Source organism: Opisthocomus hoazin, chromosome 23 (genome assembly GCF_030867145.1).
Source record: "Opisthocomus hoazin isolate bOpiHoa1 chromosome 23, bOpiHoa1.hap1, whole genome shotgun sequence".
Classification (NCBI taxonomy): Eukaryota; Metazoa; Chordata; class Aves; order Opisthocomiformes; family Opisthocomidae; genus Opisthocomus; species Opisthocomus hoazin.
The window spans coordinates 6,605,212-6,619,819 of NC_134436.1; the positions used below are offsets into that span (position 1 = coordinate 6,605,212).

The 14,608-nt window shown below is 42.8% G+C and overlaps 1 protein-coding gene across 6 annotated transcripts in view; it reads right to left on the reverse strand.

The window, feature by feature from the left end:
- The window catches only part of KCNIP1 (potassium voltage-gated channel interacting protein 1), a 434,928-nt gene that overhangs the window by 15,246 nt on the left and 405,074 nt on the right, over positions 1-14,608 (reverse strand). For all 6 annotated transcript variants that reach the window (XM_075442139.1, XM_075442140.1, XM_075442138.1 and 3 more), the window contains one exon: positions 7,851-7,975. In XM_075442139.1, the coding sequence (XP_075298254.1) occupies positions 7,851-7,975 (125 nt within the window). The remainder of the gene's footprint in view (positions 1-7,850; positions 7,976-14,608) is intronic.

A 14,608-nucleotide genomic window follows, 5' to 3' on the forward strand; every position in this document is an offset into this window, starting at 1 on the left:
AACCAATGACATAACCACAGCACTGATCCTTTTTCTCAGAGCACAGAATTATAGATACAGAAAAGTCAGCTTTCTCCTGTGTTGAGAAATACCGACTGGCAGAGACCCCGTGGGTCTGTCCCTGCTGCCGGCATCTGACTGCACTCACAGCAACTGAAAGTCCTCAGCCCAGCTGAGACAGTGTGTCACACAGAGAGAAGAGGAAGCAAGAGCACTGCTGCTCCTCGTAGGACATGCTGAAGGGGGATTATTCGAGCAGATTAACTGAGAATTTCTCACAAACAGGTGCGTATATCTTGGTTTGATGCTTATGATGAAGCTGAAGGCGAGATTTGGGATCAAGAAAGTTTGTCAGTTACTGGCAATGTACTCATTCCATACTTTGTGTCACGCTATGATTGCTGTCCCATTTTAATACAGAACTTTCAAGCAAAGAGTTTCACAGATCTATAACCATTTGCATGAGGAATTGTAAGCTTTCAATTTTTGGAACCTGATGCCTACTGCCTTGCCTGTCAGAGTGCAAACAGTTGATCCTGACCCTTTTTGTACCTGCCACTTGTGATTTGTAGATCTTCCCTTCATTAGCTCTTTTCCACGCTGAAGCATCCCACTCTGAGAAGCACGGAAGGCACTGAGCATCCTTTGACCATCCCTTCTCTGCATCTTTTCATTTCCACTGCACCCTTTTCGAGATGGCCGTCCAGGACCACACGCCATGTTCAAGATGCCGGTGTACTGTTCATTTGTCCTGCGGCACATAACGGCATTCTCTCCCTGTTTCTCTGTCCTTTTCCAAGTAAATCCTAATTGGGATTATTGGAGAAATGGTATGGAAACTATTTTTCAAATCTTTTCAGTAATACTAAGGCTAAGCCAGTCTACTGGCTAACCCTGGCTAGTTTTCAGGCAGCGTATCATACTTTCCTCCTGAACTTATCTTCTGAAGTAATGGAAATTCATTTAAGGGTTCATTCTTCTGCACTAACACATCTAGGAGGGCCATGCCTCCGTTCAGACCAAGATGTTGTGGCAGCACAACCAAGCTTGGGGATGATCAGAAGTGAGTTTGAAAGAGCACAGAGCTGCACAGCCTTTACATCCAAACACACTACTGCCACGGTACACCACATGATGCTGTTGGGGTGGAAACCCCCCTAAATGCCCTATAATTCTGTGCTTGGCCCAGACTTCATTAAAAAGCAGGTTTGGGGGTGCGCGTTATGGCCCTTGGTAGGTTTGCAAAGCAGGGCAGACGCCAGTGCTGCTGTAGTTACGCACTACTGGCAGCCTGGAGCTGCGGTAGATGCATACGCTCGCCACGTGTTACACTCCACTCTGCAGATCTAAGACAGACAAATGCTTATTCTGGTAGCATTACAGGTTGTTGAATTTGAGATGAGTAAACTTCAGAAGTCTAAGAAAAGCCCTTTGAATTGGTGACACAAAAAACTGGAGGAAGATTCAAGTCTATGACTTATTCATTGATGAGTTCTTTAGATACCTTTTAAGAACAAAAAGGACTTTGACAGGAGTTTCTTTCACCTTGAAAAGCCTATGAAGGAAAAAAGGCGCTTTTTTTCCAAGCCTCTGATCTGCCAGCATCACCCGCTGCTGATGTGCATTCACTAACCGTGGAAAAGGACAGAACAAACAAGAGAAACTACTTTATCCTGTGTGAGTCATGGAAGGAGAGCAAGGAGGGATACTTCAGGTGACATCAGAGGCAGTTCCTTAACCACATCACTGTTTGCTATTGAAATTAGGGCAATTAGATCTGAGTTCCTCCAATGCAGAAGAAATCCTGCTCTCTTCTACCCATTATTTAGGTAGAAAAACATCAGTAATTTGGGAGAGATTTGACCTGAGTAAAGGTCTTGACCTTGCCAGGGCCACCCCTTTTCCAGCGTCAGTGTTCAGGGCTTGTTCCACAGCAGGAGGATGAACAGACCAACTGGATCCTCTAAAGCCAGGGGCTGCAGGCCTAGACCCCGGTTTTTCATTTACAGACAAAACTAACAAAACTTTGATTTCTGTATGCAGAATTCCTGGTTAGATGAGTAGCCTCAAAACATTCTAAAGCTCCTAATAAAACAGCCATTGCCTGGCTTCTTTGTGAACAGAAAATCGGCTACTTTTTCATCTGTTTGTGCCAATGCTAATAAGTTAGAAATCATTAAAAGAAGAATAGCTGATAGAAGGTAATAGCTACCATAAAAATAGTCTCCCAAAGTTTGTGCTTCTTAAAGCTTATAGTCTAATGTATGTTAATAAATAATCTGATATTTATTTATGATAGCTTTTAATCATAGATTAGACCAAGTACCCTACCAACAGCCATTCTTGGGTAGAAATTTTCTCCTTGGTCATGGAAGTGCTGCTGCTCCCACACCAGGCATCTGCAGAACTTTAGAGTATTTGACCAAATTGTCATTCTTTTTCAAACCAAGCCTAGCACAGCACCTAACTATTCTTTCCAGTATAGTGCTGCTGGCCATACGCACTAAGCGATGATGTATATCTCTCTCTCATCCTGATAAATACAAAGTGTTATATTCACTAAGAACCATCACTTCACATGCTTAATGACAGTTTATAAATGTAGGGACTGACCATTATTTTCTCTATACTTTCCACAACTGCAGAGTCCCTTGGATCTCTTCCACGCTATATTAATAGCCTGGGCTTACTAAGAGCCCCAGCCCACCACCAGCAACCCTGAGAGCGAAGTTTGAGGCTGCAAAGCGCAGGCCCAGAGGAGAAGCTGCTGCTGCTGCAGGCGCGCTCCTCGCAGAGGCAACATCTCCTCTAGCAGGTCTGGCCATTGTGCCTGATCAAATTTTCTGACTTTCCACATAATCCTTATTGCTTCTGATGTTCCATCTGGAAGCCAAATGAAAGTTTGCACCAAACCTCCAGGAGTGCTGGGGAGAGGCAGCGCTGACATTGATCAGCCTGCTTAGCTCTCTGTAACTGGATTGCTTTCAGACACATATGCGAGCACCAATTCATTTGCACTTAATGGATCAAAATTGTGTTTTTATAAGAGTCAAATAATGCTCAAGAGGCCTCATTAGCGCTACAGTACTACTTAATTCAGCTGACTCGAAAGAAATCTTTCTTGGGAAAAGGAGCGGGTAAGCATAGTACCAGTTTAAATTCCACTGAAGATAACAAAGGTTTATCATTCAAGACAAATTTCTTGGCAGCATGAAAAAGCACAGTCCTTCTCCATCACATTCATCAGGCGTTCCTTTGAGGGCAAGGAGTCAGATTTCAGGTAAACACCTCTCATCTCTTTAACCTATGAATTCTTTTAAAATGTTTAACAATAGTGAACATTTTTTTGTGGTGTTGTCAAGCACCAAAAAACCCCCTAATTTTCAAAAAGCTACCTATTGAGCATGGGCATCGACAGCATGAGTCATGCGTTTGAATCTACCCTCTCAGACTTCTTTTAAAATACTAAACTACAAAGGAGCTGAATCCACATAAAAGAAAAAAAAACACAACTAAAGAAAAATCAAACAAAAGTTGCACTTGCTGTTCTTTCTTCTGCTGGAATCAGAAATTAACTTCATCAATTGCCTTCAGAGATGTGCAATGCAAACAAGCAGGGATCAGCAGCAGAACTGAACTGGGGCTAAGCATAACCTGCCCATCAGACTGTTCTCAGCTAACTTGGCCAGCACATGAAAAGGAGTCCTTGGGGGGTCACATTTTGCTAAACTTAGATGCATTCAGTTACCTGACCAAAGACGCACTCTAATGTACTCTCCTTCAGGATCCACAGTCCAGATTTGCGTCTCTAAACATTCACACATAGCATGCATTTTGTTGCTCTTACTATGTTCTCCCAGTTTGGAGATATTTTGGGGATTATTAAAGTATCAGAACATTTCTACCTTGCTCTTACTCGCTTTAGTCTCCAAAATCCTGATTTGTTACAGATGATTACCTCTCGTACTGTAGTTTGAGGTCTCATACATTACAGATTTGCAAAAATATCCACACTAAAGCAAGGTAAGAGTGTCTCCAGCAGACCCTCAGTTACTTGGGTTGTGTTTTTTTCTGATGTAGTATTAGAAAATTATCCCTTGCCCCTAACAACTGATTCCCCTAACAGCACTGAACCCCCCATAAAAATCCCAATCCTTTTAAACCCACACCCTCAATTCCAAAGAACATAAGTCATTAGAAACATGGTCTGAATGGGAGCTATTGAATTACTGAGCTCAAACCCCTGTCACTGTTGGTTACTTCACTAGTCATCAACTAATCAGTTTTAATCTTAAAGAATAGTTTTTGTTCTCCTCCCTCCCATTCCATAGCTGTTTCCCAAACTTTACTCCTCCAGGGAACTGAAGCTTTCTTCTAATTCCAGCCTATGCCTATTCATGGCCATTTTGTTCCCGTTCCGATATTGCGCAAACAGTTATCTCCCCTGACATATTTACAGACAGGAAGTATCACATTTTAGTTTGTTAAGCTAAAGCAAGGCAAGATCCACCTGAAGTTCTGCTGGTTTTTGCCATCGCTTACCTTGCTTTTGCAGAACCACAGCCAAAGAAATCAGACCAAACGCCTTACGTTAATTCGGCTCCAGTCCGACAGCAGCTAACTCCAAGCTGCAAAATAGACTATTTCACATTATGCAGAACGTGCCTTGGGGGCAGAGATTACTAAGATAAAAAGTGACCTTTAGGTCCTGGCATCAAGAGGTGTTGCAGGACAGCACCCTTTTACAACTAGAAAAAAAAAGCTGAAAGCAAAGAGAGAGGGGACATTCGGCCAGGCAGCAAGGACACCGGCCTCGTTAGTGTGCTCTGCTTCTCTGGAGTGGCAAGGGATCTGAATGTAGTGGAAGCCTCCATCAGTTTGGCACAGAAACACCAGACCTGACCAGTGACACACTGGGAAGAGACTGGGAAGGTTTGAAGGGTGTGGGGAAATAGATTGTGGAAACCAAGAAAGAACAGGAATAAAAGTATCGTAGAATGGTTTGAGTTGGAAGGGACCTTATAGGTCATCTCATTCCAACCCCTCTGACATAGGCAGGGACACCTTCCACTAGACCAGGGTGCTCAAAGCCCCATCCAGCCTGGCCTTGAACACTGCCAGGGAGGGGGCAGCCACAGCTTCTCTGGGCAACCTGGGCCAGCTCCAGGTCAGTCCTGTGCTGAGGGCTCCAGAGCTGGATGCAGGACTCCCGGGGGGTCTCAGCAGAGTGGGGCAGAGGGGCAGAATCCCCTCCCTCGCCCTGTGCCCACGCTGCTGGGGATGCAGCCCAGGGTACTGTTGGCCTTCTCAGCTGTAAGTGCACATTGCAGGGTCATGCTGAGCTTCTCGCTAACCTGCACCCCCAAGTCCTTCTTGGCAGGTCTGCTCTCAATCCATGCTCTGCTCAGCCTGTATTTGTGCTTGAGATTACCCTGACCCAGGTGCAGGACCCTGCACTTGGCCTTGTTGAACTTCATGAAGTTCACACAGGCCCAGCTCAAGCATGTCAATGTCCCTCTAGGGTACTGAGAATTAGGACCCTGGTCAGCCGGGCACTAATCCAGAGGCTACCCCAGGCTGTGTCGAACTGCCTTTGCCCAAACACCAACCACATTCATGAACATCCAGCCACTCGGCTCCTGTGACTGCAGCCAGGCCGAGCAGCGCCTCATTCTCTCTGTCTCCATTACAAGCGCCTGCAAAAGGCTCTACGATTATCCAGGTGCTGCCTCATGAATAAACAGGACCCGTGCAATCACTGAGAGCAAGCAGCAAGTACAAACCAGAGAGAGGAAAAGGACTGTCTTCCCCCAGGGATTTTGAATCTCCAGATGGCACTGTAACATCATCCCAAAAAGCAGACGGTTCGGTACAATAACAAATATGGTAACAGCTGAATCAGTTTGCCTCCTGTGCATAATTACTCATCCCATTGAAACCATGATTTACAGGCTACAAATGCTAAAGCTGCCCTTTCATTCCAATTTAAACCTCAGATATTAAAGTTTCATACATATTGTGTGCATGGCAGCTGGAGGAAGCCAGATTGCTTTGTCCTAACAACCTTATACAAAACAAGATCTTGCCAGCACTACCAATTAATACCAAGACCTTCAGTGAGGTCTTAGGAAAGGGTTTAGGTCACAAGTTAAATGCACTTGTCTATTATTCTTGCCTTGGGAGGTTATGCCTCTATACTGCAAAGTGATAGCAAAATTGGGAGGGACAAGGGGCAAATGTCAGATCTGCTGAGAGAGTTGCGAGACTGCGTCTGTTTTCCATTGTAGCTGCTGGCACAGCCAGCTCCTCCTCTCAGCATGGAGCGGTGCTCTCCCACGCACGATTCCCACCAAACACAACAATATAGAAGGTATTTCAGAGATCTTAGCAATGGACAGTGGTGAAGAACTCTCCAGTCATGTTATATTATATTGTACGTTAACCTGTTGCGCTCTCTTAAAACCCATTATGATCTCTTGCTGACTGCCCAAAGTGCAGAGAGGTTTCAGACTATCAGTCTTCAGTGGTTAGAAAACTTCACACGTGAAATGACCTCCTATGTGCAGCAAAGCCATATAAATACAACACGTGCACCAGACAGAAAAATACAGAAAGCAGAGCTGTGCCTTGGCCTGCTCAGGTGAGTGGTGAAATAAAGGATGAAACCACCAGACTCCTTGGAGAAGTGAAGTACACACTGGAGATGTGATTCAATCAAATTTCAAGAATCTGTCAAAGAGAAAGGCTCTTCTCAATGTGCAGCAGGTTTCCCTCAATACTGCCTCTATTTAAGGTACCTCAGCTTTCATTTGGCATGTTTTTACCCAATAGACTTGACTTTCTCTTTCCAAGAAATTTCAGCATTTCGCTGTGACAGTAGCAGAAATGCTGGAGCTGTCCTGCAAGACAACTTAAAAATTACATGGAGTTTATTGAACTAGCTCAATACTGATCTATTAATCATCATAAAAGCATCAGCTGGCGTGAACCACCTGGGTGACTAAATCCAGACCCTCAGGCAACTATGTAATGAGTATTCATTCTTAAAGGTCCATAAAACATCTGCTCCATGTAACCTCCAAATTCACTATCTGTTTCTATTTATTACAATGAGTCCCTAAGAGGCAGCAGCAGGTGACCTCGAAGCTGAGGCTCACAGAGCCGCAGACTCCCTGCTGCCAGGGAGAATATGGCTGGAATGGGGGCTCCTGAAGACAAGCACGGTGCTGTTCTGTGCATGCAGTCATGCCAACTGGCATGTTTCCTGCCTTCACCTAAATCTGTAGCCTCTCTCGTCTCCTCAGTCTTGATGCCCATTTACTTCTGATTTCTTTTTGGCTCCTGCCACTCCAGCCTTATTCCCTACTTATGCAAGACCTTATAGTCTTGATGTGCTCCACTAACATCGTACTACAAGAGAAAGATTGCTCCAAGAAGAGAAAGGATAAAAAAAAAAAAGTCTTAGGCAGCTAATCACCCGCAAACAGTACTGCTCATATTTGAACACGAGGAACTGACAGCAAGAATTAAATAAGTAACCACAAAAACATTTTCAGGTTATCTTGAAGTACATGCACAGCTGAGGAAATTGCAGTGTGCTTACTGACATTTGGAGAACAAATTTAACGCGAATATTATGTGCTGACTGTTCATCCAAACCCAGTTTTAGACAGATTATAGTATCATAAATATTAGATGGAGAGGCAGATTGTGCTCATTTTGCTGTGGTAGGGGAGATCCAGCTCAAAACTCCTAATGTTTAGCAGGGGAATGATACAAAATGCAGCTGAGCAGTTGAGGCTGGTGGGGACATACATACTAGACTTGGTTCACTGCAGTATTGTTCTTACATTTTTAAATCCTCTGTAAAGCACTTGAAGTTCTCTTTTAGTGAAATTGGTTTGTGCTTCAAGCTGTTCCAGTCCTTCGGGTCTATGGCACACCGTAGTCATTTCTAATTCATCTTCAATTTTATCTGAAAGAGAAGACAGGAAAATATTTATTTTGGTTGTTACCTTTACTCTATCAACATGATGGATAGGACAGATTAGATTTCAAGAGCAATGGAGAAAAAAGAAACCATCAACAGAACTGATCTGTATAACTGTTTTCAACCTCTTGAAAGCAAAATAAAAGCCATATGAGTAAAGCCATAGCTCATACTTCTTACTGGGCTGCCACTGAGCTCCCCATTCACAAACCCGAAACTGGCAGCAAGAACGAAGGCAGACAGCAGATACATTGCTCCAAAAGGTAACACCAAGTCTTTCTTATCTAAATATTGAAACAGCATGGAGGAATAGGCCTTCCCAAGTACTAGCCTTAAAGAAAGCTGTGCAGACATGCTTAAGCGTATTAGACAACAACATTATACTGAGGGCAAACAGTGAGGGACACTCTTCTGTGTGCTAACCAAAAACCTTGCTACGGAGACACTAAAGTTCATTTTAATGCTAGGATAAATTCAAATGACGTCCACCGTTACTGAATCTGGAATGAATCCAGTCTGCGTTCACATGGACTTTTTGGGAAAAGACAAGCAATGAAAAATACTTTTGTGCATTTTATTCAAGAGATCCCTCTCCCACAAAGAAGAAAAATACTTGAGACATATCACATCCTGCATTACTGTAATCTCACCTCTTTTTTGATGCATGTTTTTACCTGTCAAGTCCATTTTCCCCAGCAGTGTAGGTAAAGCTCAAATATATACAGATGCTTAGTGTACGTCAATTTGAGATTCTTTAAACTTCAAGGACCAGAAGGAGGTTTCAGCTGAGATGAAAATCCCATCTACATCCAAAAGTTGCTTGGCGTAAAAGCTAACATTCCCCTTGTTATCAAAACCACACAACTTTTTCCACGTAAAAATGTTTTAGATTATTTGGCTTACATATAACATAGTAATTCCTGCCAGAAGACAAGGATTTTGCAAGAAATGTGCAAGAAAGTGGAGTCACTCTGAACAAAGACATGAATTCAGATCAGATGGGCTCAATGAAAGAACAGACCAGAATAAAGCTATGTTTTCATAAGTTCATTAATTCTCTACACATACATGAAGGTTATTAAGGGAGGACACATATAAGTGAGCGATAATGGTTGATAAATATTGGTTCATTGTTTCAATATTAAGAAATTAGTTTCAAATATCACTGAGTTCAGGATAAGCCGTCCTCCTAATCCTCTTTCAGCCAGCATTTGTGGGGCTTGAGCAATGAAAATGCACACCAGCTCAAGGTCCCTGGCATAGCAAGGGAACAAAGGTAAGAGACTTCAACAGCATGGCTCAGCAGGAGAGTATCACAGCCATTTCTGACGCAGAAACGACGACTGAACACTGACAAGTGGCCAGAAGAGGCCTGAAGGAAACACCTTCTCCTCACAAAGGGAACATGAAGACTCTGGATACAGCTCCTGTTAGAAGAAAGGAGTTGAAAAAGGAGGTCTTCTACAAGAAGAATAGATACTGTGAAACAAGGGGGAAAAGCCATTTTCTTTGAAAGAAAACAGGTGTCACAAAATGAACGAATGCAGAAGCAGCTGTAGAGAGAGAAAAACTAAGCGGGAAAGAAATCCTTAAAACGAGGGGAGGGGAATGAGTGGTTAAAAAAAGGAGAGGAAATGCATTTGGAAGGGAGCCAGGTTAGGGAGGCTAATCACTGACCCATACGTGGCATAGGAAATGCCCTTCTGCTTACCTTTCGTTAACTGTAAGGTACCTAAACCCCTTCACAAAATGCAGGCAACCCCAGACTCCTTCCTCTGCATTTCCCTGCTGTCCCCAGTACAACAGGCAGCTTACACACGGCCTCGACGGTCGTTTTGTTTTTCCACAGGACGCCATGCATCTGGGGCTCTGCAGTATATAAGCAAGTTCGGCTCTGGGCCTTTCTCTGCTCTGGAACCAGTTAAACACGCCCAGCTCTTCACTGGTATTTCCTATTGATTGAGTCACTCTACAGTCAAGTAGGACCTCGGTCAATGTAAAATCTAAGTGTAGAATACTGGCCCTCTAGTCTTTATATCCTACAATATAATTCAGCAGAGAGAAAAATCTCTGCAACCTCATGTAAGTGGTGAGGCTAATGAGGGAGGCCAGCCTGTTGGATTATTCTTATACTTGGCTTTATTAACGCTCTTTGCAAAAGCATTTTGTTATGACTCATTTTTTTGTGGGTATTTTATTTACCATACACTTCTTAAGCAACCATTTTTCCAAAGCACTTCTTGAAATTTGTGTTAGTATTCTAAAAAAAACAAGCAACTAAAGAAAAAGGTCTTATGGAAAACTTGCTCTATAGCTCCATGATAGCTTAAAAAAAAAATCTGCAGAATTACAACTCAAAACTCATAGTTCTTTGGGTTTTACAGATGTCCTTTATATAAGCAGACCCAAAATTAGGGTCTTGGAATTATTATTTTCAAAATATTCTTGAATAAAATATTACTTGGTGAACATGATAATTTAATAATGATATATTGTCTTTTGTCAATACAAGCCTCGTCCAGTGAATCATTATTCCAGAAAAATGCAATTCATCTTCTTCAGCTTGTCCTACAAGAATAGGTTTTTCCAACAATCAGTTCATGAGCTTCGGTCCCACAGGGCAGATATTTCTATATTAAAAATAAGCCAGATTATTGTTGTAGATTTGATTCTATTTCCCACACTGAGAAAAGTGGCTCTTTATAACAAACTGCAGAAAGGAAATTATGAAAAATTCATCCCTTTCAAAGGGACGCTGCTCTATTTTTTCCTTCTGTTCTCTATTCCAGAGCCAGCATTAATCTCTGCCTCTGAAGAGCATCTGATGGTTCCCTGTGGGTTAATCCTTTCGTCTGCTTCCTCTTCCTTTCCCAAGGGAAATACTTTGAAACTTAGCAAAACTACTTGTGAAGCTTTAGATCTGGCCAAGGGGGCATTCAGAATGACACCAGACCAACAACATTCCAGTAAACGCTCTCTAAAAATGGTAGAAATTGTTCCTTCAGTGTAACATGCCCCCGATGCAACACAGCAGTCCTGGGCATTTCTTAAATGACTATCACTTGCCAACCAAGAGCTATTTTCTGTGGTGTTTCATGATCATATCTGTTTTAAAAGATAAAACTTATTTTGGGAGTAGCTATTTCATATTAATAAGCCTCAAAGATCAAGTATTCCCTCCTTTGTTTTCAACAGATATTTACATTTAAACTTTTCTCAGCTGTCATCCCACGTGCAAAGACTTTCCTCAGCTACACCTCTGCTCATCCCTCCTCCCTTCCTGGCCAAAGTCCGCGGTGGGAGTAGCACAGACCTCGGAGAAGGGGACCCATAGCCAGAGACCTAAGGACACAAACCGCTCTTCTGTGCAAACCGATCATTTTCAGCTCAACAGTCTCCACCTGCCACAAAGATTTTTTGGTCATTATTGGTTTCCTTTCAGTGTTTTCTCTAAAATTGGCTTTTCTAAACATTTTTCTTCCATTCTCTGACACCCTATAAATTAACCACAGCAACTTCTGTGGCAAAAAAAGGAGATTCTCACTTCCTCATCTGCCCTTACCTTTTGTCAGGTATATTGTATTTCCTCTTATGCACATTTTCATTCTCACACTGGCTCAGTCCCTCCCAGCTCTTCAGGGATGTCACTGTATGAAATATGAGCCCTTGCATTTATAAACGCTGCAATCTTATTAAACTGAAGCTCGCTTTATGGTGGTGAGCGCAAGCAAAAGCGTATATACATAGATACAAAAATGCAAATTTAAAGTTTTATTAGGAAAGCATGATGTGAAGATATTTTATCTAATATCATGTTCTTCCTCAGTTTTGCCTTGTTTACAGCTTGCTGAACACCCCGAGAAATTAAAGTGTGGGAAACAGGCATGCCACTGGTTTAAAGTTAATTTTCTTCTCCGTCAATTTGCAAGTGCACAAACAGACCTGGGGACTGATAGCAGACACTGCGAGGGATGCACATGGTCACCTCCCCAGCTTAGGTGACACACAGGACCAGAATTTATTTTATTTCTCCTGCTTGCAGCTACTGATAAATGTTTTTTTTTTTTGAGCCCCAGTACGGTTGAAGTCATCCCTGGAATAATCCCTTCCATGCCAGATGGCTGCAGCAAGTTGTGTCCTACACTTCAGATCGCCTGCACTGTTTAACCAGTTTGCTTAGTTGTTTTTCTTGCAATGTATTTAAAGTTGGAGGAATAGGAAGCAGCACTTTCTGATTTAGAATTTGTTCATATTTTCATGGCTGCTGTAACAGCAGGGTAAGAAGTCGGTCTGGTGGAAGAGCCTGTGGCTACCTTACTCAAAAGTAGGTCCAGGTCATAATTACTTAATTTTACATTTTTGTTCAAAACATCATCTCTATTTGCTTAGCCCGTAGGACAGGCACATTTTGTGTATCAGACAAAATAAATAATGGCTTCACTTTACAAAGAAAAATAGTCCTGACATACTTGCATGTACATGCATATTTTACGGATTGTTGCTAATGAAAGATACTGCATTTCATTCCTCTGCTGCTTGCTCAAGAGCAGAGAATGAACGTTCATCAGAGCAGATCAATATTTTAACTGAATGCACTTTGGAAATTACTTAATGAGGTGTGGTCTATACATCCTTTTATATTTGTTCTAATTTGACCTTTTGTTATCTTTACAATTTGAAGACTTCCACACTTAGACCGCCTGCTAATGGCCCTGTGTTTCACTGCTGTAAACTCTGCTGAGCAGAATTCGCATTTGTCTTGTACCTCTACGTGCCTACGGACAAAATGGTTCCCTCATTGAAGAGAGCAGATTTTCCACCACAGCTTGCTACCGCTCTCCCACACAGAACCAACACAGAACAGAGGGACTTGGCCCTCCCCTTACCCATCCTAAAGACAAGAAATCTGTTGAGTATGAAGCAAAATGAACTGCTCCAATATTTCACTTCTCCAGATCTTTCTGTTCCATTAGGCATAGGCACATTTATCTTCCATGTCACAGAAAACATTGTTTCATTGTCAATTTATCCTAAAAATACACAGGTAATGTAATGCACATCCAGGACAACTACACGAACTGAGGCACTGCCCAAGACCAGTTCCTCTCCCTTCAGAGACCCAGCCAGTAACCTGCCAGCACCCGCTGGAGAGCGCAGATGACCGGCCAGCCAGCACGGAAGCCGAGTCCTGAAATCCTCTGTTGACAGCACATCTATATTCGTTTTAGCAACCTATTTCCATACAAAAATGCCTAATCAATATTCTTCTGATCCAACAATCCTTTTCTCATAAGTGGAACACATCAAATCGGTCACAGACAGCACCAAAGTTGTATTTGTGTACTATAAAATAGGAAACAATTGTGTATTATTTACCAGCTGCTTTCTCGGCTCTGGTTTTGAACAGCCATTGGGCCCAAATTTATTAACCTGCCGGTCCTTCCTCTCGCTGGCACCTGCCTCTACACAAGCAACATCTTGCACAAAAGCACAGGGTTGGTTTTGCGGGGCCAGATTCACTTGTGAAACACAAGAAACATCAAACACCTTTCCCACAGTGGCCAGCTAAATAACTGCAGCGTCGCCAGCCCTCCAACCTCCGAGCCTGGCAAACGAGCAATAGCAATGTCTCATTACATTGTTAGGGCCGGCCAAGGACAACCCAAGGCCTAAAACACAGTTTAAAGGGAGGGTTTAAATGATGATTTAATAAAAATGCAAATGACACTGTCCCCTCTTTCCGAAGGCTGCAAGGTGAAATGGTGTACCGCCACGCTCCATGGCTAACAGGAGGATTTTAAAAATATGTTGCTTATAATAAATTCACTTTTTGCTAAAGAAAAAAAATCAAGGTGTAAAATACAGCTAATGTGCCCAGTGTTAATTGTAAAACTGACAAGTATTAGATGAAATGGGTAATTTTACAAATACAGCAGAAGGGGATTAAATTATGTGCAAGAATTATTAGACTGCATCTTATTTTTATTAAAAAAACATTAGCTATATTTTAGGAGCAAGGACCTGAAGAAAAAATTAACTCTAGTTTATCCACGACATCTTTGAAATTAATCTCCAGACAAAACACTTGCTTGGCCAGACCTTGCAGGAAATAGATCTTGCCCGTGGGAAACCAATTGCAAATATTTGAAAATTTCATGAAGAGAAATAACCAAAGGCCTGAGCCCATAAATGCTCATTACGGCAGGAAGTTATGGGCACGTGAGTCGGGCGAGGGCTGTGTTGCTGATGCAGAGCCTGCGCATCGGCTTCAGCGCCATCCCCCGTGGCGTCAGCGGGAGCTGTAGAAATACCGCTGTTGTGAAGTCCTTCGAGGCCTGGGGTTCCAGATCCCCGGGGCAAGGGCAGCTACCACGTACAGCTCCGCTCTGGAACGGTCAAAATACGGCTGTGCAGTTCCACACGTTTCCACCAAGACAACATCTGAAGTGGTAGCCTTTAAGCGACCCCACCTGGCAAACACCTACAAATCAACAAGCGTAGCACGGCAGATAACGAGGATACGGGTGGGCTTGTTCCCGCTGACATTCCCAGAATGACCGCTCAGCTACAGCTTCAACACGTCTATCTGCACATCCGTGAATCCTAAAAAAAGGTTAA